This window comes from Danio rerio, chromosome 17 (assembly GCF_049306965.1).
Source record: "Danio rerio strain Tuebingen ecotype United States chromosome 17, GRCz12tu, whole genome shotgun sequence".
NCBI classification, from domain to species: domain Eukaryota; kingdom Metazoa; phylum Chordata; class Actinopteri; order Cypriniformes; family Danionidae; genus Danio; species Danio rerio.
Genome location: NC_133192.1, coordinates 31,895,323 through 31,923,066, shown reverse-complemented (window position 1 = coordinate 31,923,066; position 27,744 = coordinate 31,895,323). Strand labels below are relative to the sequence as shown.

Here is a 27,744-nt window from a genome sequence, read left to right as displayed (position 1 = left end):
TTCTGCACAGATGTAACTTATTAAAAACAAATTTCTCCATGAATTTTAGGTGATTATCTGCGTGAAAAGGGAAAATGAAGCACATCGTATCAAAGGAGAAGAGGATCTTCTGTGTGATTGTTTTACGATTGATGAGAAACTGTGAAATGTCTCTGCTTAGATATACTGGAACCAAAAGGTAGGTTGTTTCAGTACCGCTCAGACAAACAAGAAAGCAAGTTTTAGATTCATGTAATGGGATTTTAATTTACATACTGAGATTTGGCATCTTAAAATATACACGCAACAGTAGTTTTTACATCTCAATGCTTAACAGAATGACACATCAACTCAACTGCCACAACTTAGGCAACAAGATCTTTCACAGAAAGAATATAAAACTCCATGGAGACTGCAAACAGAACAAAGCTAATGTAACTTTAAGTTATGGACGTTATGAACAAGACATGTTACATGGATTTAGTACCACAGTCTTTATATTATTCCACTTTTTTGTTCAGAATAAGAAATCTTTGTTAAGTACAGAGAGAGCAGAAACATTCTATCATGTTTTGACCTGATCATTCACAGTTTGTAAGTTTGTAGCAGTCATCTGTCACATACAATAAGTCTTTATCGCCAAACTGAACCAATTAGAGATTAGTAAAAATTGCATTTTCATGTTGCACACATCTGTGTCATACACTATTTTTAATTTGCAAAACAATAACACATGAATTGCCATAAAATATACACAGTTCTTTCAAATCAGTCTCTAAAGCCTCTTTATCATTCATGCATCATGTCAGTGCTTTTTAATGTGCTCCTTGATAAACGGGTGAATATACTTTTCCTTGTTAAATACAAGGTGGAGCAACTACACAAATGTTGTCCATTTACATATTACACATAATCCTTGTTCATTCACTATAGACATATATTTCATTATACACTGCTTTCATAACTCGCAATCCAGCTCATCCTTTAATAAGACAAACAATATGCACCATTGGGTAGAGGTGTTGGTAGAACTCAGATCACTCAAATGAACTTAAGATAATATAATGCACCATGAATTGAGGTTTTATATTCTTAAATCCTGAAATAAAGCTAAAATCACTAGACAAAAATGGTTTTATGCATGAAAATGTTTATGGCGTAATAAATATTATATGACGGTATTATGAAGGAATTAATACAGGTAGGAAATACTTGATGACCTGAGTGTTCTTTGCATTGTTGTTTGCTTTTGTTTAGCATGCTGATGAGTATGATAAATAACATTAATTTCTGAATGATTTGTATCTGCTGTTCATATCATGTACTTTACATTATATACACAAATAATAATAAGGAATGCAAATAATAATATATAAGTCGTACATAGTTGTCCAGATTACATAATTCAGTAATATTCTGCTTCATTTGTTCTTAGGTAAATGGAGAAGTAAAATAATTAGTAAAAAAAAAAAATTATGGAAGTTGACTTAGGTTGCAAATGACTACCTGTATAAATTTTAAAACACCTGAGATTTTCTACAGCTTGATTTATACCTAGATCTGAGTCCTATTGTTATAATTTTTTAATTCCAGGGAACTTTTTTTTTTGATAATTGCTCAGCAAACGTTGTTATAGTATGTACTAAAATAATTATCTTCCCTCATTTATCAACCTTGGACAAAACCAATAGACATTTCTAAAAGCATAATGTAATTACCTTGTGATTTATGAGTAATGCATTTGGCACTTGAAATAACTGTACCATAAACAAACAAAACAAATCCCTAATATGAGTTCCATAATACTCAACATACAGAACACACACAGAAATCATAAATGCATGTTAAAAGAATAAGATAATATAGAAAGAACAGGCAGAGGGCGACATGCGGTCTGCAAAGTGCTTGGTTGCTTGTGCGTACAGTAATACCTATGGCAGTGCAGCGTTAGTGCTGAGATTTAGCTGATGTTGGCTTTTGTTAGTTTGTCCTCTCAAGCCTGTTGATCCTGCTTTTCTACTTCTGGTAACTGTTCTCTCCAGAAGGTGAACTGGCTGAATGTGTCTGAACAGGGGAAGTCGGTGGTGTTCCCTCTGATCAGAAGAGGAAAGACATGATCCACAACCTCACACAGACGACCATAACTGTAAAACACACAAGAATATTATGATCTAATGCCAGACGGTCCAACTCCCAATTATTAGATGCTTGATTCAGTTAGAATCCAGTGCTTTCCTTAGGTTTGAAATCTACTTGCGGTGGTAGCCGGATTGAAACACACCACAATTTTATTTATTATTACTTTTAAGTTCAAAGCAGACTTGAATGCCAAAACATTTTAAATATAAATAGCCTATGTAATATAACCTAATGACAACAAAAAATGGGAAATAAATGACAGAAAAAAGGAATTACAGGCAATATCTCTAAAAAATATAACAATAAAAAAATTTAATTGTGTAGATTATTAAAATAAGGCAAATGCATTGATTAACCTTTACTAATGGTGTACATTTATTTTGCAGCCAGTTTAGACCAGTCATTTCATCCTCTCCGAGTATATAGTAAAGTTTTTCTGAATCTTTTAGATTCAAGAATGAATTATTGAATGTTTCTCTCGCTCTTGTGTCTGTGCGTGTGCAGTTAGCTGCAAAGCCAAGCGAAAGTAGGCTTAAGTAAAAAGGTAATGCAAAAACACTTATGATTAATGAACAACTTTAAAACCAAAAGCCGAATCCAAGACATTTTAGAAAATTTAATTGATGATAATAATAATAATTTTTAATAATAATAGTAAAAAAAATGTGTCACTAAATATACTTGGGCGGCTGGTAATATACCCGGCCAGCTCACCCAAGTAAAGTCTATAAGTGGGAAGCACTGGAATCACAGGCCTTGTTTACACTTGGTATTAAAATGTTTTTGCTGATTCAATCCCAAGTGGACAACAGTACAAGTTTAAAGGAGGCGTGAAATGTTAATCCCTGCCCTCTGAAATTATATGTTTGATTTGAAGCTGAATAAAAAATCTAGTCATCCAAAATGCATCTTTATACTATATTTAAATAAAACTGAATAGATAATAGTGCAAATTGCAAAAGCATTTCAATATAAGAAGAATTTGAAAGGGCAAGTCAGCTTTATTATCATAAAAGTAAAGAATATTTTTCTGCTTTTAGTTTTGTTCAGTAATATAAATAACAAAAACCCAAAGTGAGACATCTGGACGTTTTTTTTTTAGGGAAAATGTTTAAAAACCTTATTGTCATAAAATCAATCACATAATGCAAAAAATAAAAAAGGCTTATGGTTAATATTGTCAGGTTTTCTTTCCTTTAAATTGTTGCCAGTTGGTGGAAATGACAAAATGTCTGGATAAATTCAAATCAATAATTGAAATGAAAATTGTGCTTAATTATCATCAAACTAAATAAACCATTATTCCTAAATCTGTGTAAGTTTTAACTTTTTTTTTTTTTTTTTATTACTTACGATGATATGTTGGTCTTTGCATGTTCTTGAATGAGCTCTCCCTTAGGATTCACAGTGAATATTCTGTTCAAAGGCACTCCCACTTCTTTATATGAATAAACATCCTGGAGAGAAGAACATTCCTTTGAGATATGCATATGTAAGATTAAGATTAGTTAGCAATTACTGCTACTAGTACGTACTGTTGCCCTGTTTCCAAAAGCAGCATAGAAGGGTTCTGCGTTTGGATAGAACAAGTTTTTAATGTCAGTCAGACATTCGATTTTGAACTTTTCTGGCTTCTTCTCAATGACCTCCCTAGGAAAACAAAAAACAAAAAAACAGTTATTATATTACATCCATACATAGTTTTTAAGACCTACACACATTTTGTATGCATTCCAACCTGTGAAATGCAGAGAATAGACTGCTAGGACTAAGCAGCACAGGTCCCATTGGTAGCATAGTGCCTCTTTCATTAACCCAGTGCAGGTAACCTCGGGTCATATCAGCCATGCCAATCGCCCGAGCTGAACAGTACATAAACTTGTAGCCGTTCCTGTTTGAGAAGAAGTTTTAGATATATCAGATTTTTTTTTAAATGGCCCAGACATCCTTCTGCACACATTTGTCTGATGTGACATGCTCTACTTACTGGCTTACTCGGTGATAAAGTCTGGCAATGCCCTGATGTGTCCAGTCTTTTCCCAGAGTTGGTAAAATGTGTCCCAGGGTGTCAGACCTGATAGAGATTTTGCAGTTTACACTGGGTACTTTTATTTTTGCATTTGTCAAGCCAAGTGTACCCTATCGCCACAGACATTTGTCTTGAATAGTCTCACCTTGTGATGGTGCCATCAATATCTGAAATCACTATTTTGTCATCCCAGTTCCACAAATAAATGGTGCCCTCACAACGGCAGGTGCCTTGGTACTGGGTGGTGACGCTGAAAACCACATCATTGGGGCCATCTTTTAAGTTCAGACTGGCCTGAGAAACGAAAAGCAAACTTTTAGCCTGGGTTTGCTCCACCATTTTTTATTGGCTTTAAATGCTTTATGAAAAATGGACATGCTCACTAGCTGTTCTGGGGACAAACGAAGTGTCTTTCTGTAGCAGTGGCCTCCAGAGCTATGGAGAACTTCAGGCTGATTCATCACAGCAATCTGTTTAGCACCCCCACTGTCATCTTCACTGGATGAGGATTCATCCTTTAATCTGATAAAAAATTGTATCCCCAGTTAGTCCATCTCATACTCCATGTACCTGCATTTTTAATACTGAAAAATGCCTTTTTTTGTCATCTTCTGAACCTCAGCGTAGTTAACCCAGACTGATGTGTTAGAGCAATGGTTCCAAAACCTTTTTTTCTAGGGGACCTATATTTTAGCATTAAAATGACCCTTCTCTCCATTAAAAAAACAGACAAGAATTTAAAAATCTGCATAAAAACTGCATAAAGATTTAAATAATAAGAATAACAATGATGATCAGATTTTAAAAGGGAAAAAAAATTTAAATGGTTGACTCACAAACTTGATCTACTAAGATTACTGGTAACACTTTAGAATAATGATTCGTTAGTTTAATGTATTTACTAAAATTAATTATGAATATTCTTGTAAAGAATTTAATAATCATAGTTCAACATTTACTAATTTTTTAAAATCAAAGTTGTGCTTATTAACATTAATGCAGTGACTGAACAAACATTATTTAACTTAAATAACATATCAAATATAAAAAAAATACCATAGTAAATGTGTTACTAATTGTTTGTTCATGTTAGTAAATACATTAACGTTAAAACATTTTAAAGTTACCGATGTACTATGTTCTAAACTAAAGGCTTAGGAAATTATCACTTTTAATGTATCACTTTTAATGCAAGAGACCTCAATCCATGACCTGTGACTTAATTCCAAATTCATCATCAGATTTTACATGCAAGTTTGTAAATGTATAAAAGTAATGAAGCATAATTAGTGAATGGAACCTAATTTCCTGCTTCCTTAATGTGTGATAAATTAGGTTAATCGTTTACCTGCTGACAGATCCTGTTCTTATTGACTCATCTCCACATTCAATCTGGTCTGCTGCTGATTCCTGTATCAGTAGCAATAACAGAAATTCAGCTACCAGCAAACAAGTCTTAAATAAATTCACTATGTATTATATGCAGTTATACCGATTTGGAGCTGCTGTTTCTTCCGCGCCACGAGAACCACCAGCGTCCTCCTTTCTTGGGCATCTTCTCCTTCATGATGTTCTCTACTGTGGCCTGGAGCAAACGCAGAGAGTCCCTGATACTCAAAACTCAAAACTAAATGACAGGATGACTGTGACTGAACACACATGCAGCTAAAAAAAAAATAAATCAACACAAATTCAAATTGACGTACAGGACTAGAGCCGAACACGCTAGGAAAACAATATGTGAAGAAACCAAGAGCAGAGTAGACATAACTCATACAGGAATACTTAGCGCAGTGGTGCACAATGGGATGGGATGAGGGGAGATCAATTTAAACAAAAAAAGAAAGAAGAAAAACAAGGAGGAGGAAAGAGACAAATTTAAATGCCCTGGAGTGCCATGAGAGCCGGGGTGCAATATACACAAGGACTTTAAAAAGCCATGAAACACTCGCTGGGAGAAGACAAACAATGCAGAAAAGCAAAAGCATCTTCAAAAGAGTTCACATATTTAAACTATGCTACTCATTTAAACAATCCTATAAACTATAAAATACTGACTGTGCATTAACCATGCAGAGCTTTGTAAATAATTATAAATATTCTAAACTGAGACATCTAGTGAAGTGAAGTATTGTTTACATTTGTTTACAAAAATGAACTATTGCCTTTGTTGCAATCCACCAACAGGGGGCCCTATTAATTAAGTTTTTATTTAAATTTTTATTTACTATTTTGTATTTATTTACTTTTTACGACTATTTATAAGCGGGTAGTCTGTTTTTAGTCCTAATATTAAATCTTAAGTAAAATTGTTTATTCAAACATATTTTTAATTGTATCATTTCATTTAGTTTTGACTATATTTTAAATATTTAAAAAAATTAATTGTATTATATTACCATATTTATATTAGATATGCTTTGTTAGAAATTGCTGATAGCTCACCTAATATGAAAGCTGTACAGATGCAGTTTAATGTGTCAATGACTGAGGCTGCGTACGAAATTGTTGCGTCCATACTATTTAGTATGCTAAACACTGTATGCAGGCCGAGTATTATGTCTTAACTTATAGAATTTGAAAAACAGTATGTGAGAAGTGCCTGATGACCTACTTTTTCCAGCGAGATTCTAAAGTGTGCATCTGACGCACGCTACACTAACCCATGATGCAATGTGAAAGAATTCATGAAAGTGATGCAACTGACACGGGTAGGTCACGTGATCATGTCTGAGTTCCATTCATACTGTATAGAACGTACTTTTCTAACGGCTGAGTAGTAGATTTAAATTCAGATACCTACTAAGACAGGGGTCACCAAACTTGTTCCTGGAGGGCCAGTGTCCTGCAGATTTTAGCTCCAACCCTAATCAAAAACACCTGAACAAGCTAATCAAGGTCCCACTTGGCATACTTGCAACACCCAGACAGGTGTGTTGAAGCAAGTTGGAGTTAAACCCTGCAGGGACACCGGCCCTCCATGACAGAGACTGGTGACCCCTGTACTAAGAAGTAGGCAATTTCGGATGCAGCCTGAGCTGTGTACGATGCCAAATATCATTTACAGGTGGGACGAAATTTAAGTGACCTACATACAGTGCGCGTACATCACTGAGCAACAATATTTAAGTATGACTTTAACCACTTGACTAGATCTAAAATATGTTAATTATTTTTTGCTTCTTACACCTTCACTATTCCTTCGCTACTATATATTTTATTTTTATGTCAGAACATTTTTATTAGTATTATTTGTATCTTTTGAGTATTGCCTCTTTATGATGAGTCACTTTTCTCATTTGAAAGTGGCTTTGAACTGAATTTATCTGCTAAATGTCTAAATGTTAATATCGTCAATGCTGGTTAAATGCCTTATTGACCTTTATGTATGTGTGTGTGTGTTTTTTTTTTTTTGTAGTCCTTACCGTTGGCAAGGGCTTCTGAAAAACCTGCATTGCCAGTACAATAGGAGCGGCTGTGGTCCAGTTGTAATACCTGGAACAGAAATAATTGAAAAACGTATTAAATAAATAAATGGCTTGATTTTAAAGTTGGCAGTATTTTAACAGATTTTTAATGAATGCGATTATGTGATATGTTTTGAAGATTCACGACATACTTAGTTCCAATCTTTACAACCAAGTTGGGATCATCAATGATAGCGGGATTATCTGCAAACTCCTGATAAGATATTGCACGTTCCTCAAATTCCTCTGTGAAAGAAAGAATGTGCAGAGTTTAATAGCTTAATTACTCTCCAATTAATGACATCAAGAGTAAAAGCAGGATGTTAAAGGGGGTCACACACTGGATGCGCCACTCAGCGCCACGAAACGGCATGCACGTGACAGTTGAAAGTATTGCACATCAGACGCACAGATTCACATGCTATTTAAAATGAAACTATTCAGATGGCGGAAACGCAGTGGGTAGCACGTTTGCCTCATAGCAAGAAGGTCGCTGGGTCGAGCCTCGGCTCAGTTGGCGTTTCTGTGTGGAGTTTGCATGTTTTCCCTGTGTTCGCGTGGGTTTCCTCCGGGTGCTCCGGTTTCCCCCACAGTCCAAAGACATGCGGTACAGGTGAATTAGGTAGGCTTAATTCTCTATAGTGTGTGTGTGTGTGTGTGTGTGTGTGTGTGTGGATGTTTCCCAGAGATGGGTTGTGGCTGGAAGGACATCCACTGTGTAAAAACTTGCTGGATAAGTTGGCGGTTCATTCCGCTGTGGCGACCCCGGATTAATAAGGGGACTAAGCCGACAAGAAAATGAATATATGATTCAGATGGCACTCTGTGCCACGGCAGAAATATGAACAGTGTCCTGAGTCGTGGCTGGGCGCCACGGACAGCTGCCGACTTGCGGCGCCGATGTGTGTACCCTGATAGAAATCTATGTTTAGAATTCTAAAATGCACACGGCTCGTCCGGTGTGTGAACCCCTTCATTCAGAACAGCTGCTGAAAATACATTTTTACTGTTTAAAAGTTTGGGGTTATTATTTTAAAATAATTAATGTTTTTATTCAGCAAGATTTCATTCAGTTGATTTAAAGTTGACAGTACTGCCATTTTAAAATATAACATTAAAATAGAAAATGTTTAAAGTAATAAACAGTACTAAAACTATTATGTTAGTTAGTATGTTAGTCATGACTTTACCTCTAGTGATCTCTCTGTTTTCTGACAGACCTCCGCATAGAGAGATCGCAATGTGAGGCAAGTCTCCTAACTGGTCAGAAAAGCTTTCCACCCCACTGTCCATTCCACTACTGCCCACTGACTGAGGAGACTGATTAGCACTTCTAGAATCTGCTCCACTCCTCAAAGATGTTGCTCCATCACTGATCAACAGAAATACATTTCACATTTAAATATTATTTAAAACTGGGTTTTTAATATTTCAGATGCTACAGAACCCCGAATATGATCATCTTCAAATGAAGTGCCCCAATTCTAACACAAAGCATTTTTCATACTATGGAAGTCGACTGCTTGTTTACTAGCATTTGTCATAATATCTTCGTTGTAAAACCTTATATTTAAAACAAACTGAGGGTGAGTAAAATCTAATTTTGAAGTGAAACTAGTATCCCTTAAATCTAATATTTATTTATTTATTCTCCCAAAGTTTTGGACAATTTCTGTGAAACTATTTTAATATTATTTTTATTTTTATTAATTATTAATAAAAAAATTTAAGATTCTTAGATTTTATTAATCCCACTGTATTTATTCTAAAATGTTTAAATGTGTTTTAAATTTACTTGTTAAAACCTAATCATATTCTTCTACAAACATTGTCATAGACCCGTAATCGCTCTTGATTTTAAAATATTTACAATATGCTTGGATCATAAATAAGCAAGTGACTAAATGGATGTAGACCATTTTGAGGGATGTAAACAAAAACAATGGTCCCAACATATTTCCTGTTTTACAATTTTAATTTCTATAGCTTCCTAGAATCTAAAAAGAGCCACAAATTGATAAATAATGTTATGATAGCTGTTTTGTACTGTTATAAATGAATTGCTATGAAATAGTTTGATAATAAGCAGGAAATGTTCATAGGCCAATGACATGATCACATTGAAATGGTCTATACTGTAGTTAACCTCTTAAATCAATAAAAAAGATTTGTTTTTTTATCAGTTTAAATGATATCAGCATAAATGTACCTTTTTGGAAAGTACAAGGCCGCCACCTCAGGCTCCAACTCTGTGATGTCATCCAGATATACTCCATCTGATCCCAGGTGTGGGCTTCTCTTGTCTTGAAATTGATCCAGAGTAACATTTATAAGTTTCAAACAGTCAAAAAAGTGAGCCAATGTTCATACTCCATATCAAGCCCTTTATATACAGTACCTTTTCTTTTGGATGGAGAGTCCGTCTTGCTAATGGCATGAGCTCCAGGACTGTGACGGCCGTCCTCGAGTTCTGTGATCAGATGAGCGACTACACTTATGGGCTCCACTTCTTCAACCGGGGTAGATGTTGCCTCTTCAGTTCTGATATCAGGCACATACATAACACTGCCCCGAGACTCCACCATCCCATCCCCAGTGATGGCTCTGAAGTGCGTGCTTTCAGATCGCGGTATTGACTTTGGGGTGACCACCATGGGCTCTGGTAGCGGCTGCCGGAATGAAGGCTGTAGAAGAAGATACACATTGGTTTAACTCTTTCAGATTTGCATTTTTTGTGGTCCAGTGACATAGCTGGTGATTGCTATACCTTAGCAGCGTGAGGCAGCTCTCCCCATGTCCACAGCATCTCAGGATTGTCTGGTTTTCCTTTGTTTCTTTGACTATCCAACAACTCTGAATCACTCTTAGGTGTAGATGGCAAGGAGCCATTTGGACTGTGATGGAGACACATTTGGATTAAGTGGGTTTGTGTTTAATAATTGTCAAATAATCTTATAACAATGGCCTTTTATTCCTTATACTGCAAAATTGGATGCCCTGCTGGACAAATGTAATAATTGCGCAATACAATACAGAAATAAAATGCTTAGGTTGCTTCTTATGTCTTTGTTAGAAGTTGTATTAGATTTAATGGTGAGTGCAGTGGTTACCTGTCTGTTCTGTGGAACATCGCTGATTGTTGAGGGCAGGAGATGGATAATCCTGTATTGGTGGGAATGGGTAAAGAGCAGGTCTTCTCCAAGCCGGTGCTATGTGTAAATAGACAAAGCTTTAGATTTAATTTTAGATTAAATAATGTTAAAGGATATTGCTATGCAAAATCTGCTCGATATATAATGGTGATCGATATATATATATATATTGATATAAGCTTTAGTTCAGTGTCAGTTACAATCAGCATTACAGAATATGCTGGGGTTTTGGGTTACTGTGGTGTGGGAAACAACCTCACTGAACTGATTATTTCTTTTTATGTGTAATAGAATAAATAGGCTGCAAACATACACATTTTTATATTTTTTTTATCTAATGAATTGCTGGGACTACAATGTTTGCATAATGCAAACTGTATTTTATTTTATTCAGCTGATAGAAAAACATAGATTTATGAATTTGTACCTGTTTGCATACACTTTTACGGCCTGGTATTTTTTTCTAAAAATCTGCAAATATTTTTTTGTCCTAAAGAGTTCTGACTGGTGGGAGTTTGTGTTTTATGTTGTTTTCTAGTAGTGGTGCATTTCCTTCTATTTTGGAATGGATTATAGTAATAAATATATGCCTACTTCCTGAAAGGGCATCCACTGCATAAAAAAACAAAAGCCGGAATAGTTGGCAGTTCATTCTGCTGTGGCAAACCATGATAAATAAAGGGAGTAAGCCGATGGAAAATTAATGTATGTCTATTTCCATATTACGATATATAGTAAGGCCAAGAAGAAGTGATGCAATAAGTGAATAGTACCCAGAGGACTTTTTCTGGTGGTATTTGTAAAGTACATCCAATAAACATTTTACTTTGAATTACTTAAAATTTTCAACAGATTTTTCTGTTTTGCAACTTAGTTTTCTCATAATTGTTATGTGATCAGAACTGTGATGCTTGTATCTTCACCCCTTATTGAAAAACACTGTTGGCATACCTTTGAACACCAGCCCAGTTCCTTTCAGACTGCATGTATGTGTTGCTTGCTCCTTTCAGCTGCTCAGCGAACAAATCATGCGACATTGCTCTGAAATCATACACAATAAAGGCAGAGGATGATTACTATAAAGACATTGTTCTAAAACTGTATCAACTTTAAAACAATACTCCAGTTCACACCATAACTGTAATGACGATGGCACAGAAAAACAGTATTACATATAAAACAGCCAATCAGAATTTACTTTGCTGTTAAAGGATTAGTTCAGTCAAAAAACAATATTCTATCATTAATTACTCACCGCAAATTCATTTCAGTCCCCTGAGGCCTTTGCTCATCTTCTAAACAAAAATTGCTCTCTGACCTTGGACAACAAGGCTTTTAAGACATTTTTTAAAGACATAGGTCAAGAAAGGGAACCAAAAATATTATCATCATTTTAAACATAATTTTAGTGGTTCAACTGTAGCAATCATAGTCACTTATGTTTTCTCTAGGTCCTGGTGCATGTTTACTATGTGCAATAAAGCACCTGCTTGTTGTGCTGCTGACTCTAAAGGTAATATGTCCTATCGCCCCGATAACTTGAGAAGGAAGACAAGATATTGATGTTTTACCATTTTTTGCAACACAAGTGTTCTTTGAGCTTTGTATGATTGCAGTTGAACCATCAAGTCACATGGAAAGCTTTTGTTTTCTTTTTTCTGGACTTTGAATGTCTCAAAATCGTTGCTGTCAATGGAGGGTTAGAGAGCTCCCGCATTACATCTAAAATATTTAAAATATATAACTTGTGATCAGAAGACCAACAAAAGGTCTCAGGGTACTGAAACAACATGAGGGGGAATAATTTATTATTATAACATATAAATATATAAAAATATGTAAACATTTTAATTTTTTTAATTAGTGTGAACTAATCCTTTAAAAGCTAGCACAAATAATGTGCAAGGAGACAAACTGCAGTGCAATATCATCAATTGTTGTGGAGAGAAATATAGTCATGTATTCTTATTGTTGATATGAACAGGCCTTAATGCATTGGAAACATTCAAGTGAAGTTTATTTACAAACCAATTTCGAGAGGATCACGTGCTTATGATTGTTCTCAGCTGTTCCAAAATCAGCTCATGATGAATTATTCCATTAGATGATTCCTAACTCACTATAAATAACCAGAGTTTTCTTATTTCAATATCTTAACTTGAAGACAACCCCCACCCACCCCTTCCTTCCCCTTCTTTTTTAGATGGGCGACACGGCAGCCTAGTGATTAGCACTGTTGCCTCACAGCAAGAATGCCTTTGGTTTAAATCCCTACTAAACCAGACGAGATTTCTGTGTGGAGTTTCGCTTGTTCTCCCTGTGCTCGAGTGGGTTTTCCCCGGTTTCCTCCCACAGTCCAAATAACACGCACTCTAAATTGAACATACAGAATTGATACCATAGTCAAGCTCTTAGCGAGTACACCTCTCCTCAGTCATCCATATCCGCCATTTAGCTAGAAATAAGGAGGGAAAGTTCATCAAGATCTACCTGAGCTCAAACTCTTCTCTCGCCCTGCAAACGGGAGGGAGCCCAGGGCTCCAGGATCTCAGAAGCTCAGGACTCTCTCCTGGGACAGTATGCCAAACAAGCTTTATTATCAATCATCAGTGTGAACTCTTGAAAGTAACTTTTCATACTTATAAACTTAGTCAAGTATAACCTTTAGTGGTTCCATTCATAAGGCTGATTCTTCCAAGCAGACAGAGAGCATTGTGAGATTTCTAAAGAGCTATCCTCTGGATTTAAACTACTGCTTTGCCGAGCAACACATTCTTGAGTGTACATTCATTTGCAGCTGAATCTTTTTAGCCTTGTGAACCGTGTTTTCCCAGTGGCCTTTACTGGCAGTTTTTAAATTTATTACTGGTACCTGGGAAACAGATTCTTGGTAAAGCATAGCATGTAGGGTACTAAAATATTGACCTTTTAACATGCTTATCCAGATTGAAGTGATAAAATACATAATTTGCTGCATCCACTGGGAACGAAAGAAGGGAAAAGGATGTTTACGTTAAGCTGGTTTATATTTATAAATCATTTCTTTTCTTGGAGATGTGGGGGTAATTCTATATTGCCCAGTATCACAAAGGACTCCCCTCTCAAGCTGGAGCCAGAACTGGCATGGTTTCATGGATTTCGTGGAAAAACATTGGAGGGGCTGTTTGAGCCTCTTGTTTACTTCAGCAATAGGACTGGCGACCTCTTTTTCTCCACTCTGCTCCTCTCTCTCCATTGCAGAGCTCATTCAAAGAGTGAACAAACAGGCACAGCCATATCACAAGACTGCTTCAGTTGGAATCATTACAGCAAAATTGAACAAATGATGTTAAAATTATGAAATTATCAGAGCCATCTGTTTTGGCCAAACTGTGTCATGCATGCATCATCTATGTCCTATGCAGGAAATAAGTTTTGCTCTACAACCCCTGCCAAGCTGAACTCACAAAAAAAGTGGGACTCAATGTGAGATCTTGGCAACACTAATATCTCCATTTACTCATATATAATGAAAGCAAATGATGACCAGGAATTGTCAAATTCATATAAAAAAGGCACAACAAAATATGCCACAACAATCATTATTGGCTTTTACATGTCTCAAAAAGTGCAGTGTCTTAAACCTGACAATTAAATTATAGACTTAAAAGTGCTGTATGTTTTTTGACTTCTCTAAAGAATAAAAATACCATAATATGTTTGCAGATATTTAAGAAGCATGCTAAGTGAACATTCTTGTTTATCTGAAAAAAAACAATGCTGAAGAAAGTTATTCTGTTTTGAAAATGTGCTTTACGTGCCGGAATTTCTGTCTTTGTTATGTTTTTTTAACCTACCCACTGCCACTTTAGCCAAATATATTTCAGCACCCCAGGATGCCTTGTTGGAAAACCGCATATTTCCTTCATTCTGTCAGAAAGCTCTTGAAGCATGCGTCCGTGACCGAAATGCAACCTCCTGTGGACAATAGCAGACTCCGAAACGAGTTGCAAATTCAGAATTGCAAATGAGGTGGTTATCAATTAGCAAATAAAATAAATATTATAAATGTAAACATTAGGTGAGCAGGTTACATTATAACCCTATTTCCTAACAATACGCTACATGACAAGATTTGCAGTGATAAGCAATTTGGCTGTTTAAATACCATTTAAAAGCACATAATATGCACTTACTCTCGAAATGTTAAGGTTTAAAATGTAATTAATACATACTAAAACCTCTTTAACATTATCAAATGTACATGTTGAGTCACTCAATTTCAAACGGTTTATTTTATTTTCAAGGTTTGAGGTGTAGGTTTGAGGTGTACTATCTGCTGCTGCTTTCAGTAGTATGGCAATAAATGTCATGTAAAATGGCATTCAAACTCACATTATTAGCATTTAACACTGAATAAAGCACATGGGGTGTACCTGAGGTGATCATTGTCACTTTTCTGCCAGAAATAGAAGCCGTTTCTAATATATCAATTTGAGGTGTTGGTTAGAACAAAAACTCATTTAATATTAAAAATATTTCTTCTATCACATGCTGTTGCTTTTATTTAAAGCATGGTTTAAATCAGCCTATGTTGGTCCTCAATCTAGCAACCTGCGCTTGTGTGTGTTTTAATCCTGGAATGCATTACCTATTTTAACCACTGGGTGTCAAACTTACATACTGCACCTTTAAAGGGTCACGAAACAAAAAAACACATTTTTTAGAGCTGTTGACAGTCATATATGTGCCCCATGCTGCTATAAACACTATAAGGACACATATATTACACTAAAAAGTTCAAATAGGTTTTTTTTGTTACTTCGAGCAAATTCGTTCTTCCCGTTTGAAACGAACTTTTGAAGCTGCGTCACACAGATTAGATCCTTGTGTGTATTCCAGAGTGTAGACTGCTTGTCTGTACCTGGGAGGACTTTGTGATGTCTCTGAGTGTGCTGCATTCATTCATGAAAAACACTTAGTTCAAACCAATTAGCGCTCTCTTTTGTGTATGGGGTGCAACTTCATTAATATCCATGATAGATTCGAAAACTGTTTTATCTGAAACAATCTTCAGACGGAGAAAGACGGCACGTTGTGTTGCCAAAACACAAGTTAAAGTTAGTTAGTTAGTTAGTTAGTTTGTTAAAATGATTTCTAAGTTACTTAGTTTACAGTATGTTAATATCACTATAAAATTATGGACAGAAAGATCTGCTGTAAATGCTGCTCTCCCAGTGTAAACATATATACACCCGATCAAACTATTACCGACCATTGTGTTGAATTGTCAATGCATTTTGTGACAGGATAGTCTACACACACGTCTTTCTGGCCTATCGAGTGCATCTGAGTTACTGAGAAATGCAGAATTTTTTTTTTTCTTATACGATGTGCGGTATCAAACATTCCACTGTCATTAAACGCAGTAACTGTCTTTTTCCCCTGCATCTGTGCGTTTGTTTTGCCTCTGTGAAAATCAGCGCGTGCCTAGATAGAAACTCCCATTTTTATTCAAATCCTTCCCTCCCCGACTGTCCCACCTGAACCGAGCTAGACACACCCACTTTCCTGACTTTTTCCAAACTAGAGGTGTGAAAACATCCCGCTGAAACAGGGGTTTCATGGCCCTTTAAGAAAAGTAGAGATACTTTTCATTTTTTGGTGCTTGACTGTCCTTGGTATGGAAAAGATCAGCACAAACATCATTCAGAATTTCTGCTTTTGTGTTTCACGGAAGAAAGAAATGAATACATATTTTGAAACTTAATGTGCATGCTAATACTTATCAGATTAAAAAACGCTCTCCATATATTCTGTTTGTTCTGACCTGCTGCCTGAAGCCTCTGTGTCATCATCATCAGAACTCATGTCGATGGGAAACATGTCCTCGTCTTCTGAGTCTCCATTGTCCTCACGCTTCATGCTGTCTACTTTAGATTTTCTTCTCCTTTTCCTCCTTTTCTTCATTATTGAACTGTCACCAGGGGGCTGCATGGGGCCCAGGGTTTGAATGGTGGTTCCGTTTCCAGATTCAGACAGGCGGGACGTGCCTTTACCCATTTGGGCCTGCATTAGAGCAGAGCCTTCAGAAATGATGGGCGATGTAGCCAAGTAGGACGGAACCATCTCCTGTAGAGATTAATAATAGTTAAAAATGTAGGCTTTAGGGACTTTTTAAAAAATATATACTGTTTTTCTTTTACATTTGGAAAAAATGATTATTATTAGCATCATTATTTTATTTTAAAAAAATGTTGTGTTACATGTTGCCAGTGACATGTAACATGTCTTAATACAGCAGCTACTGGCAAGTCTTAAATTCTTTATTAAATGCTGAACGGAGCTGAGTGTGTTGTAAGCAAATAAAGCTGTACCAAAAACATTGTATCTGCAAACAAAACCATTCATTCATACGTGCATGAATGTAAACTGTAACCATAAATAGCACAACACTGCGGCCAACCTAATGCCATGTGACAGATTGTTCCTTATTTTATTACAAACACATGCACATGCCACAAATCTGCCTGTACATTGCATGGCTGTTGAAAAGCAACAGAGGCACATAAAAATACATGATAGCCTAATGTTCAGTTGTTATTGCCACTCAGTTGCCCTTGAGAACCAGACGGTCAGTTCATACGTCAGTTATCACTCCCTCATGGAGACCATTATCAACTATAGCCCTGCTAAACATAGTCACCACAATACAAAATGATAGGCTGACTATAGTAAACAGCAGAGATCTTGACAATTAAAACAGTCCTTTAGCACTTTACTGTCACTTTTCATTTGTAGAATAATGAAAAGTTTAGTTTTATTGCACTAAACTAATGACATGGCCAGCAGAGACTTAAATAGAAGTCTTCTGAATGGCTAACATGCTTGGATACTTTTCTGCCCTTTACAAAGAACTTAACTGACACAGAGAAAATAGTCATTTTTAGGATGCCTATTTAAGTAATACATGTCATCTGACATTTTGTGTATTTCCCAAAAAATCCCCTCCAGCAGCTTTAAGCTCTTATACCAGCAGCAAGATAATCCAAAGTTCACTGGACTGCAGTGAAAAAGCCTTTACTGATGGTTTATGACAAACGTTGGGTAGAGCAGACAGATCATTTAAAACAAAACACATTCTCCACCTTTAACGTCAAATAAATGTAATAAATGTTCCAACAATGATAATAAAAACCCACACACACTGTAACCTTGAAAAATAATCAGCATTAGGTAACCGGCACATGCCCTTTGTGTCCTTTTTTTAAAAAATTAGACGTAAACTGTGTCCTTTAGTTACTAAAAGCATATAAAATGTAAAGCACTATTACATCTCTAGATTATCAACCCTTAAAATATCAAACCTGTTGTAAACCCTTTAATTTATAACATAATATTATATTTAATAAATGGTTTAATTCAGGAGTCTATTAATTTCATATTCCTGCGCATGCAATCTCTGTACTTGCTACTGGCTATGTTTAGTTAAATGGAGCACAAACGTCTAAGCAGTTTCAGCCAAACAGACAGTAATTCTTTTCACATTCAAAATGGCATAATTTAGTGGTCAAATAATAATGTTAACATAGTTGAGCGTAGAGTAGGACAATGCAGGATTTGTGGGATCTCAAGACAAGTGTATCTCTCTTTTCAGATCCTGTCACAATCCTTCAAAAGCCAGAATGTTCCACATGAGTGCTAACCAGGGCAACAATTCCAGCAATTACGAACACGGTGTACCTCAGCAGATATTCATCTCAGGCATTTGTGCCTGTGATGAGCAAGAAACCATCTGTGGTCAGAAAGTAATGAGGAAGTTTGGAAGACTAAGCCAGGAGGATAACCTATGTTACGCTGACAGAGCTTTTATTTGTTCAGCAGTCGGACAATATTTCAGGGCTTTTCGCCTGTGCTGTACTTTGCCCTTTAAATTGGCTGGCTCAGATGGGTGCTGTTTCAGACAGAACAACGGTTGCCTTGGCAGAGAAGAGAGTGTTCTAGAGCAAAGCTCGGGTAGCAGGACACATGCAGCAGGATTGTTTCCAGTAAACAAGTTCAGATTTCAAACTATGGTAGAGACTTGCATTTCTCAGTGCACGATCCGTTTTGGCTGCTATAAAAACACTATAGGGCTTATTGTTTGGTACATGAGGCCAGTACTCACCCCATCATCTTCTGTTTCTTTCACAAAGAACGCCTCTCCATTTTCACCCAGTTTCATGTGTAAACTAACCGGCTCCCCATTTATCTCAATGTCAACCTAAGGAGAAAGGGAACATGGAATGCTGTCACTATAATAGACAATTTACAACTGTAAGCCTTGTGCAACACAAGGCCCATAGCAACGCTAATTATATATGATCCTCAAGCAACTGCTTTCCCCTTCAGTCTTCTACTTGATTTATGTCCATATGCCCATGGCTTTAATATATTTAAGATCTCTTATCCCCCACATATCTATATGTAGCATTCATGTTTTACTGACACCGGTGGCCATTAAGTGAAATGCAGCCAAAAACTTTTGGGCTAGCACTTTAGGATCTTCAACATACACGTGGGGATTGAACTTGTTTCCATGCCCCAATACACATATTGTTTAATTAGGGTAAAAGCTAAAACATAGACATCAAACATCCAGACACCACTGTCACAATCCAGAGAGGCTTTTAGATGATTTTGCAGGTTTAATGGTGAGAAAATATCTGTAAAAAAGCACCATCTAATCATAGTGATATGGATGCTGATATGGGAATTTTTGTATGTTTATATTTATGTTAAATTAGAATGTAGCACTGTGGTCCTGCAAGACTGAATATCCTCACGTGTAGTAGAATGAGTTTGAGACGATAGACAGACAGATTAATATATGACTGTTCTTACATAAAGTATAGCCCTTAAAATATATAGCTTTTTGAGCTGTTTAATTTGAGTCTCCTGAATAGATTTTGTGAGAAAGGGATTTAATTTAGGCTTATGTTCAAATATTCAAATACTTTTAACCCACATTTGGTGTTTGTTAGTTATTTTGAATTTGAATGCTTAAAATAAATACTCCATAAAGGTTTGAGGTACAATACTGAGTAGAAATATATATATATATATATATATATATATATATATATATATATATATATATATATATATATATAAAAGACAATCAAATTATAAAGGTTTTTGCATTAAGCACCCCTAAAGTACACACAAGATGAATTATGAACTGCTAACTTGCAATAATATAAACAATTTCATACTCTGCACCCTAAAACATGTCTGTGCTAGTGCTTACCACTTTCTCCCGGGAGCGCAGCACACCCATCTTGCCGAATCGGACGTGAAACGGTGAGCACTGCAGTGTGCCATCAGGCTGACGCACCACAATGACATCGATACAGCCAGACAGAGTGGCAGGATTAAGACCTCTGTACAGCTCCTTCACCTGCACGAAAACCTGACCGGCCAGCTGACCCACGTAATTCATGGTCTGACTCTGAAATGGAGAGCAAGGGGAGACTAAAGTGAACACCGTGACAAAGGCCACCATCACCATCTTATAGCAGCTTGTGGAACTCTGATCTCTTTTGCTTTCACACATAACTTTTTTTTAATGATCTGCACTTCAGCACTAAAATTAATAGCTTTCTGTGTGAAAGTGCAAAGTCAACTATGTAAAGTCAACTGCGAGGTTGATGAGCCATCTGTGTGTATGATGATAATAACACTCAACATCTCTATTTAAACAGTCGTTTACTAGTCGACTATGCAAAATTGTGCAGCTGCAGGCTTGAAGAAAGAAAAAAAAACACAGTTGTGCAAAGTAGGTCTAACAAAAACATGCTGTCTTGCTTAACTCAAGTCAAGATCTCTTTGTCAATTTAGGTGAAAGGTAAAATATTATCATCGAACCCCCTAAAGACCGCAATTGGTACTGGTAGACTCAATGACATTGCTCAAACACGGATTACAAGTAGTTTTCCTTAAGCATTGCCAAGGATCTGACATGCAACCCAGAAAACTACTGCCTCTGTGTAATGCACAACAAACATAATGTTTAAAGTAATTAGCTAATTGCAGGTCTGCAATTAAACAAAAAGAGCTTGTGTGCACTATTACAATCTGCAAGCTAGGGCTTGTGCATGCCAGAGGAGGCAAGACAAGTTTCATGGCATTAATGGGAAAAAAGAAAGGAAAAAATATGTCTGAGCGTGTATGCTCATTACAATTCCCACACATTTCACCTAATTTATTTTCTTGACATGCCCATGAACTCTCTGGCTGTTTATGAGTGCTGAAAATGGATTTATTTAGAAATCATTTTTCAAAGATTGCTGGGCGGATTTCCATATCAGGTGCCAATTTTTCTGAATGGACAGAATTAAACATTTATATTTAGTACTGTACAAATGGCCCTCAGAGGACATATTGAAGCTGCCTGTGGTCAAATGTTCCAAGCCCTGAAATATTTCTTGGAAATGGCAGAATGTATGTATTCACTCTCTGTATACTAATCCAGGTCACGGTTTTAAAATTCCAAAGCTTTCCAGAGCTTATAAACTATTAGAAAACCTAACAGCCTTATTAACCCAAAAGGATCTGTCCCCCAGGTGACCCTGCAGCTATGTAAAAAACCTTCAAGCAAGTCTTCATTGTTTATACAAAACAGACTGATCCTTCACATTCACACACACAGTCACATGGCACTGACATAACTCCAGTGGTTCTGCTGTGAGATATTGATGCCAATAATAGCATGGGCATCCAAACGTAGTGCAGTATCAAAACAGAAATGGCATACGACTCGTTTCAACAGAAAAAAAACGAATATTCTTCAGATAATAAGGTCATTTTTTATATTGACGTCTAGAACATACAACGTCTATGATCGGATTAATTGCAATATTTTTTAATAGAAACTGTACACAGTCTGAGGCAGTATGATCGTAATAATCATCGTCACTGCATATAAATATATATTAACTCAATCAAATGCATGCATGCATTTACGTACAAGGATGAGTATAAACAAGATGGCAATGGGAGGGATGAAACTCCCTGTAATACATACGTGGGATGCGGCAGACGCGTTAGGATGTCATTGCCATTCAAAAGCACTTAGTGGATCCTCGTTTCCCTCTGACGTTCGCTGCTCCTCGTTCATGTATTTAGTCTCTACCACTGTTTGTTGACTGACTGTTGTATTTAAAGCAGGGTGGAAACTGCTTGCAGTGAGTAGCAGTCCCTGCCTCTGCAGCTGACATCACAGTTAACCCTTTCGCTCATCTACCCTGCGACGCGACAAACAGAAATAAGCCTCCGTTTACAGTCTATGAAGCGGACTACTGTATCCAATAATATACGCGCGACGCGTCTCTCACGTTCAGGGTCATGACGTCGCCACCCATTGGCCCAATCAAACACTTTGTTTATGAGACGCAACGCGACTAGAACGCTCCTAATCAACACTCAACACAGCGTCGAAACCATTACTTGTTCACTAAAAGGCATATGGATTTGTTTTGAGCACCATTAACATTTGTGTTATTGTTTGCTTTTTACTAACAGAGTGTTATTTTGTTTCGATAATAAAAACCTAAGGATGTGTTTTATGTTTTCACATTTATCTGCCTCATTTATATTTCATTATAAACGTTTGCTGAATCTCACATTATAGTGGTGAAATTATGCTGAACAAGCGCTGTATTGAATGCACACGTTTAATGGATTTAACATACACTGCTCACGTGGCAGGAAAGCTGCTGCAGCTGAACTGGCAATCGAATGTTTACAATAGTGTGTGTGTGTGTGTGTGTGTGTGTGTGTGTGTGTGTGTGTGTGTGTGTGTGTGTGTGTGTGTGTGTATTTGGCTATGGCTGTGGCTGTCATAGAAAGTAATAAATGTTGGTGTACTTTTTCATCATCATCACCACATGCTGTTAAAAAACAGAGTTAGGTTCATGTCTCAAATGCTACTATGTGCATAATTTTCTACAAGTACTATAATATAATGTAATAACATAAGTAATGCAGTAACAAAATTAAAAAGTAGCCAATGTCTCTTTGATGGTTGAATGCTTCCCAAGGTACTTCAAAGCATGGCATTACTGTAACCTGAAGAATAAATATATAATACAATAACAATACAAATGCATTACATACAGAATGTCAGTATCTGCTAAGAAAAGGCTGTCGATTGGCATCAAAAACTTTGAATATCCCTGTCACTTTGATGAATGTTTACCCTGCTATGGTTCTAATTTAAAAGTACAGCAAAGATTAGGGTGGTATTATTATAGTGCAATGTATGACATTTTAAAAGAAAAGAGGTTCACTCTTTTGTTTCCTATAAAGCAGTGATGTTTCAGCAGATGGCCTTTATCCAACATTTCTTTATGAAATCTGTGTAGTATTAGTGTGTGCGTAAATCATGTTCTATATAATTATTATATATATTATTAATAAAATGTATTTATTTCTGCGTTGTACAGAACTACAAATATGTGTACTTGTGTTCTAAAGTTAGGCAATGCATCTTTGCAGATTATATCTAGATATTAAGATCAGGGTAATGCTTTGGTTGTTTTTGACACCACTAAAAGCCTTCTTCTCATTCTGCATAGCAGTTATTGTAGTGTAGTGTACTGTGGTAACCCCTTGGTGTGCTTTAAGAGGAATTTCAGACCTTGTGTTTGTGCGAATGGTTCAATAGACTATGTGTGTGCGCATGTGTGTGTTGTGAGAGAGAGTTCAGGAAATGCTGCCTTTCTCTGAAAAGGGTCACTACAAGACGTGTGTGTGTGTGTGTGTGTGTGTGTGTGTGTGTGTGTGTGTGTGTGTGTGTGTGTGTGTGTGTGAGTGAGTGTGTGTGTATGCGTGTGCGCATGCATTTCTGTGAAGTGCGATTAAGGCAAAAGAACAACCTAAAAAAAAAAATTAAAGCACTGGCCAGGTCTTCAGTTGCACAGCATGCTCTCAGCACGCTTTCTATTTCATCATGATCTGTTGATTTCTTCCCTGGATAAAGCAGCACACTAGAGTACATTCCAGATACACTGGCCGGGTTTCTAGGAATTGGAGAATGTGATTTAGGGGCTCTGGGGCCTGAGGAGACTACTAATGCTCTGTATAATAACATTGTACTTATGCATAAAATTCTTATAATGGATTGACATGATGAACAGATATAAACAAATAACAATTTATATGTATGAATTAAAACATTTATACCATGCATTTTCTTCCACTCATTCTGTAAACAGTTATATATATCAAATATTCACACTGTTTATTTGTAAATGCTGTTTCTCTGTTACTATGGAATGCTTCTAAACATTTCTCTCTGTAAAATGAGCACATGGCTGATTGTGAAATACTGTACATTTCCTAGAATCCCGTGTATACATTCACGTGGGGGAAAGGGGAGTCGTCTGGGATGGGCCATCTCCACCAATCAGAGGCAGAGGGGCCTGTGACATCAGGCATGTGGGGTCATGTGTTTATTGAACTGCTGACCTTACTATTGTAGGAGGGAAGAGTGACACTGAGACTCTTCGCTGAAGTTGTTTTTCTGCATCACTTCATTGTATTTCTGACGTCCCAGAGCAGTACAGCATGTACCATATGCAAGTAAAAAGAGATCCTGTTTAGTTACTATGAGGGGCTGGGTTGTAAACAAGTGAAGGAAGTATGTTTGATTAAATCACATTGTCTAACAATGTGGAATTGTGTCTGTCTAAATGGGTGCAAAATCCTTATGATATTAGAGCAAATGCCATTCATTTACTTTGTATACTGATTAATTAAATTAATAGTTAATAATACATTTCAAAATTTGTTGAGGAGATTTTCCAAATTTAAGCCAGTTCACAGACACAATACAAAGGCAAAATTTACTTTATCAGGTCTTGTCAGATCATTGTGTATTACACCTGCATTTGTTGACCATAACTGGTTTTCACTGATTTCACAGACTTCAAAATTTAAAAGGAATAAGGTGCACAATGTCAAAAGAAGCTAATTTTCTGTTTTAACATTTTAAAGCAGAATTGTTTAATTGGCAGTAAAAATACTTATAATAATATTAAAATTTTGTATGAACATGATTTGAATACTGAAAAAATTTGTCACTGTGATCAAAAATGACTAATTTATAAATGAACGGGGAACTAATTGTAAACCTTTCAAACTACTTCAATTCAAAAATTTGGGGGGTTATACTTAAACATGGTTAACAATTCTTAAATGAATCAATAGCATAAGGTGTGCATAATAATAATAATAATAATAATAATAATAATAATAAACATTTGGAGCAAATGAAAGCAGGTAATATTTCTTTTGTGAAACCAGCAACTGACGAAAGACTATTGAAACAGAGTCATTTACACATAGGAAAACAAAGGGGGCAATGAGTTACTAATTAACCTCCCAGGAAAAGGCATGGTCAGTAAATGACTATTGAAACCAGCTGTGGAGACAAACAAGAGTGAACTGGGCACAGCACAAAAACCTAAGGTCCTGATTTTAGGATTCGTAAATTGGGCATAAAGCATTTTGAGCTAGTCCACATTTTGCGCTCACAGGATTTACATGAGAACAATGAAACTTGGGTTTTGGGGCTAACAACATGTCATTTCTATGTACCTAACTATTCAGCTATGCCTAGATACAGTTTGTGTCCAGTTGTATCTCACCTTTAATAGATTTTAAATGTAGACAATAATGCCCGTTGTGATTAAATGTTAAATTGATATCTTAAATAGTTTTTCATTGATCAAATAATATTTTTCTAATATAATAAGAAGTTTAAGCAAAAAACAAAAATAATTTAAAAATATTTTTTGAGTGCTACAGCATCATATATAAGAGAACATGACAAGAAAACAAATAGTTTTAAAAAGTTGTTTTATCATTTTCAAGACTCATCTTGAGTCTTGTTTGATCCAAGTGGGATTATTTTTAGCTGAAGGAACATGAGTGTAGATATCTATCTACAGTATCTTCTAAATCTCACACAGCACTCCAAATGCAAAATTGGAAACCATAGAACAGGCTTGGCTGGAAGATCATGCTGATGTCTGTTTATTGTCAATCAAGCTAAAGACCCTGTTCTTTAAAAAACAGTTTCCCTGGTCTCAGCACAATCAGACTCTTGCTCTGCTGCAATGCTACTCTGGGAGCTTTATGTTAGTTATTTCAACCTTGACATAGCACGGTTCATATTTACAATAACCATTTCAACCTTGTATCTGCACTCAGAAATAAAGCTACAAGAGCTGTCACTAGGGCGTTACCTTTTCAAAATGTAAACATTTGTAAGGAAAGGCTTTATATAATACCTCAACGGTACATATTAGTACCTAAAAAGTACAAATGTGTACCTCCTAAAATTTCAACGTACGAATAAATATATATATATATATATATATATATATATATATATATATATATATATATATATATATATATATATATGATTGAGGTGCCAATATGGACCCTTTAAATCCAAATGTGTATTTTATTAAATGTACCACCCCAGTGACTACTCTCATAGCTTTGTTTCTGAGAGTGTGCTGTGTTTCAGTTGACCAAAGCAATCCAAACAACTTAGCATAACTGATGCTACTTCTGCACAGGCAATAACATTCATTCTTGTCCAGAAACATGTGAACATTTTGTTTGTATAGCACTTGAGAACAAACACAACTGTGCATATGCTCTTAAAATATGAATCATGCATGAATCACAACCATTACTGGGTTGTTTAATGGCTGCAGTAGTGATTATATAACAACGTACAGATCGTGACCTTCACTGACTTCTGCAGAACACTTTAATTAAGCATCTTATCTTTCCTTTTATTAAAAGTACTCTGGTCTAATGAGAACATTGCACCAACATCCTATTAACACACACTTTGCAGAATGACACCGCTCAAAGGTTGAATGCAAACCGGGGTTGTCTTTGGAAATGCCAGTGTAACTTGACACAGTGACGCACTCAGTGCTCTTTGGTTCTAGGTCACATGACAGGCTCTAGAAGCAGCTAAATCACAAGTTCACGATGTTCCTGACGATGACCGTCACCTAGTTGGGGACATCTGATAGATAGGTGCCAAAAACTCATATTTCACAGACTAATCAATAAGAAACATAATATAAAAATGAAAATGGATGGTAATTTGTAGTCCTACACATTAAAACATTTAACACGTGGTGTCATAAAGGGTCCATATTGGCACCTCAACCGTAAAATTTTAGGAGGTACACATTTGTACTTTTTAGGTGCTAATATGTACCCTTGAGATATTATATTAAGCCTTTATGTTTTGAAAAGGTAACACCCTACTGACAGCTCTTGTGCCTAACCGCTTTTGCACTATGTGTTTGTGCATGTACAGTATTGCTTTAATATACTGTCAGCTCATTCTTAAGATGACGTTCCTTTAAAAATAACCAATATTTGAAGCTCTACAGTCAGCACGAAGTTTATAAGAACAAGCAATAAAGCTACACTAACATTAGTAAAAAGATACACTCTAAAAAATATCGTTAAAATATGGACAAATCATACTGTTGGTTAAGCAAACCTTTTATATATTCAGTTTATAGCCCAATTTTAATCCAGTGGCTGGGTTTATCAAGTAAAAATGCTGGGATGTTTTGTCCCAAATTTGGGTAAACAGTCCAAATGTAAAAATGTTATTTACAAAAATGAAACCCAATCTTTTAGTTAAAACAGTCCAAAAAAAAGGCAGTTAATATCACTCCCAAATAGACATATTTCAGACAAATCACACGTTTACCCATGTCCAGCTCGTCTCATTTGGGCCAAATCTCTCATCGTATTCGTCCACTTGATCCTCTGCTATCATGATTCCATTATCCAATCGCTTATTTGAAGTAAGTCTTTATTGAAAGGCTTGGACTAGTCCTTAAACAGTGCTTGCTCTGATGGCTGAGCAGGGATCTATATACTGTGTTTGAAGGTGTTTTCGTATACT

The 27,744-nt window shown here is 36.1% G+C and overlaps 2 protein-coding genes across 5 annotated transcripts in view; one reads left to right on the top strand and one right to left on the bottom strand.

Annotated features, from left to right (window-relative positions):
- The window catches only part of pfn4 (profilin family member 4), a 22,407-nt gene extending 2,866 nt beyond the window's left edge, over positions 1 to 19,541 (top strand). Inside the window, exons 4-5 of one of the 2 annotated variants that reach the window (XR_012392752.1) lie at positions 50 to 178; positions 18,403 to 19,541. Coding sequence is in view for 1 of the 2 variants with exons in the window: in NM_001327929.1 (NP_001314858.1) it covers positions 50 to 78 (29 nt within the window). In the remaining variant the exon portion in view is untranslated. 2 annotated transcript variants of the gene reach the window in all.
- Positions 220 to 27,744, bottom strand: lpin1a (lipin 1a). Of its 3 annotated transcripts, none has more exons than XM_005158809.6 (21): positions 27,547 to 27,744; positions 20,035 to 20,235; positions 18,913 to 19,008; positions 16,576 to 16,877; positions 11,718 to 11,807; positions 10,725 to 10,823; positions 10,382 to 10,508; positions 10,013 to 10,298; positions 9,824 to 9,917; positions 8,805 to 8,986; positions 7,767 to 7,860; positions 7,573 to 7,642; positions 5,640 to 5,732; positions 5,496 to 5,557; positions 4,531 to 4,669; positions 4,293 to 4,441; positions 4,106 to 4,192; positions 3,857 to 4,009; positions 3,654 to 3,768; positions 3,472 to 3,575; positions 220 to 2,123 (listed from the first exon to the last, which is right to left on the bottom strand). In XM_005158809.6, exons 1-21 carry the CDS (start codon positions 27,613 to 27,615, stop codon positions 1,973 to 1,975), a joined length of 2,763 nt encoding a protein of 920 aa, XP_005158866.2. In that variant the 5' UTR covers positions 27,616 to 27,744; the 3' UTR covers positions 220 to 1,972.

Excerpts from the sequence above, each read along its gene's own strand:
- lpin1a (XM_005158809.6), bottom strand. The coding sequence starts at position 27,615 with ATGATAGCAGAGGATCAAGTGGACGAATACGATGAGAGATTTGGCCCA. Across the intron at positions 9,918-10,012 it reads CTCTCCATCCAAAAGAAAAG|ACAAGAGAAGCCCACACCTG; the intron begins GTACTGTATATA and ends ATCAATTTCAAG. Across the intron at positions 7,643-7,766 it reads GTTGTAAAGATTGGAACTAA|GTATTACAACTGGACCACAG; the intron begins GTATGTCGTGAA and ends TTTCTGTTCCAG.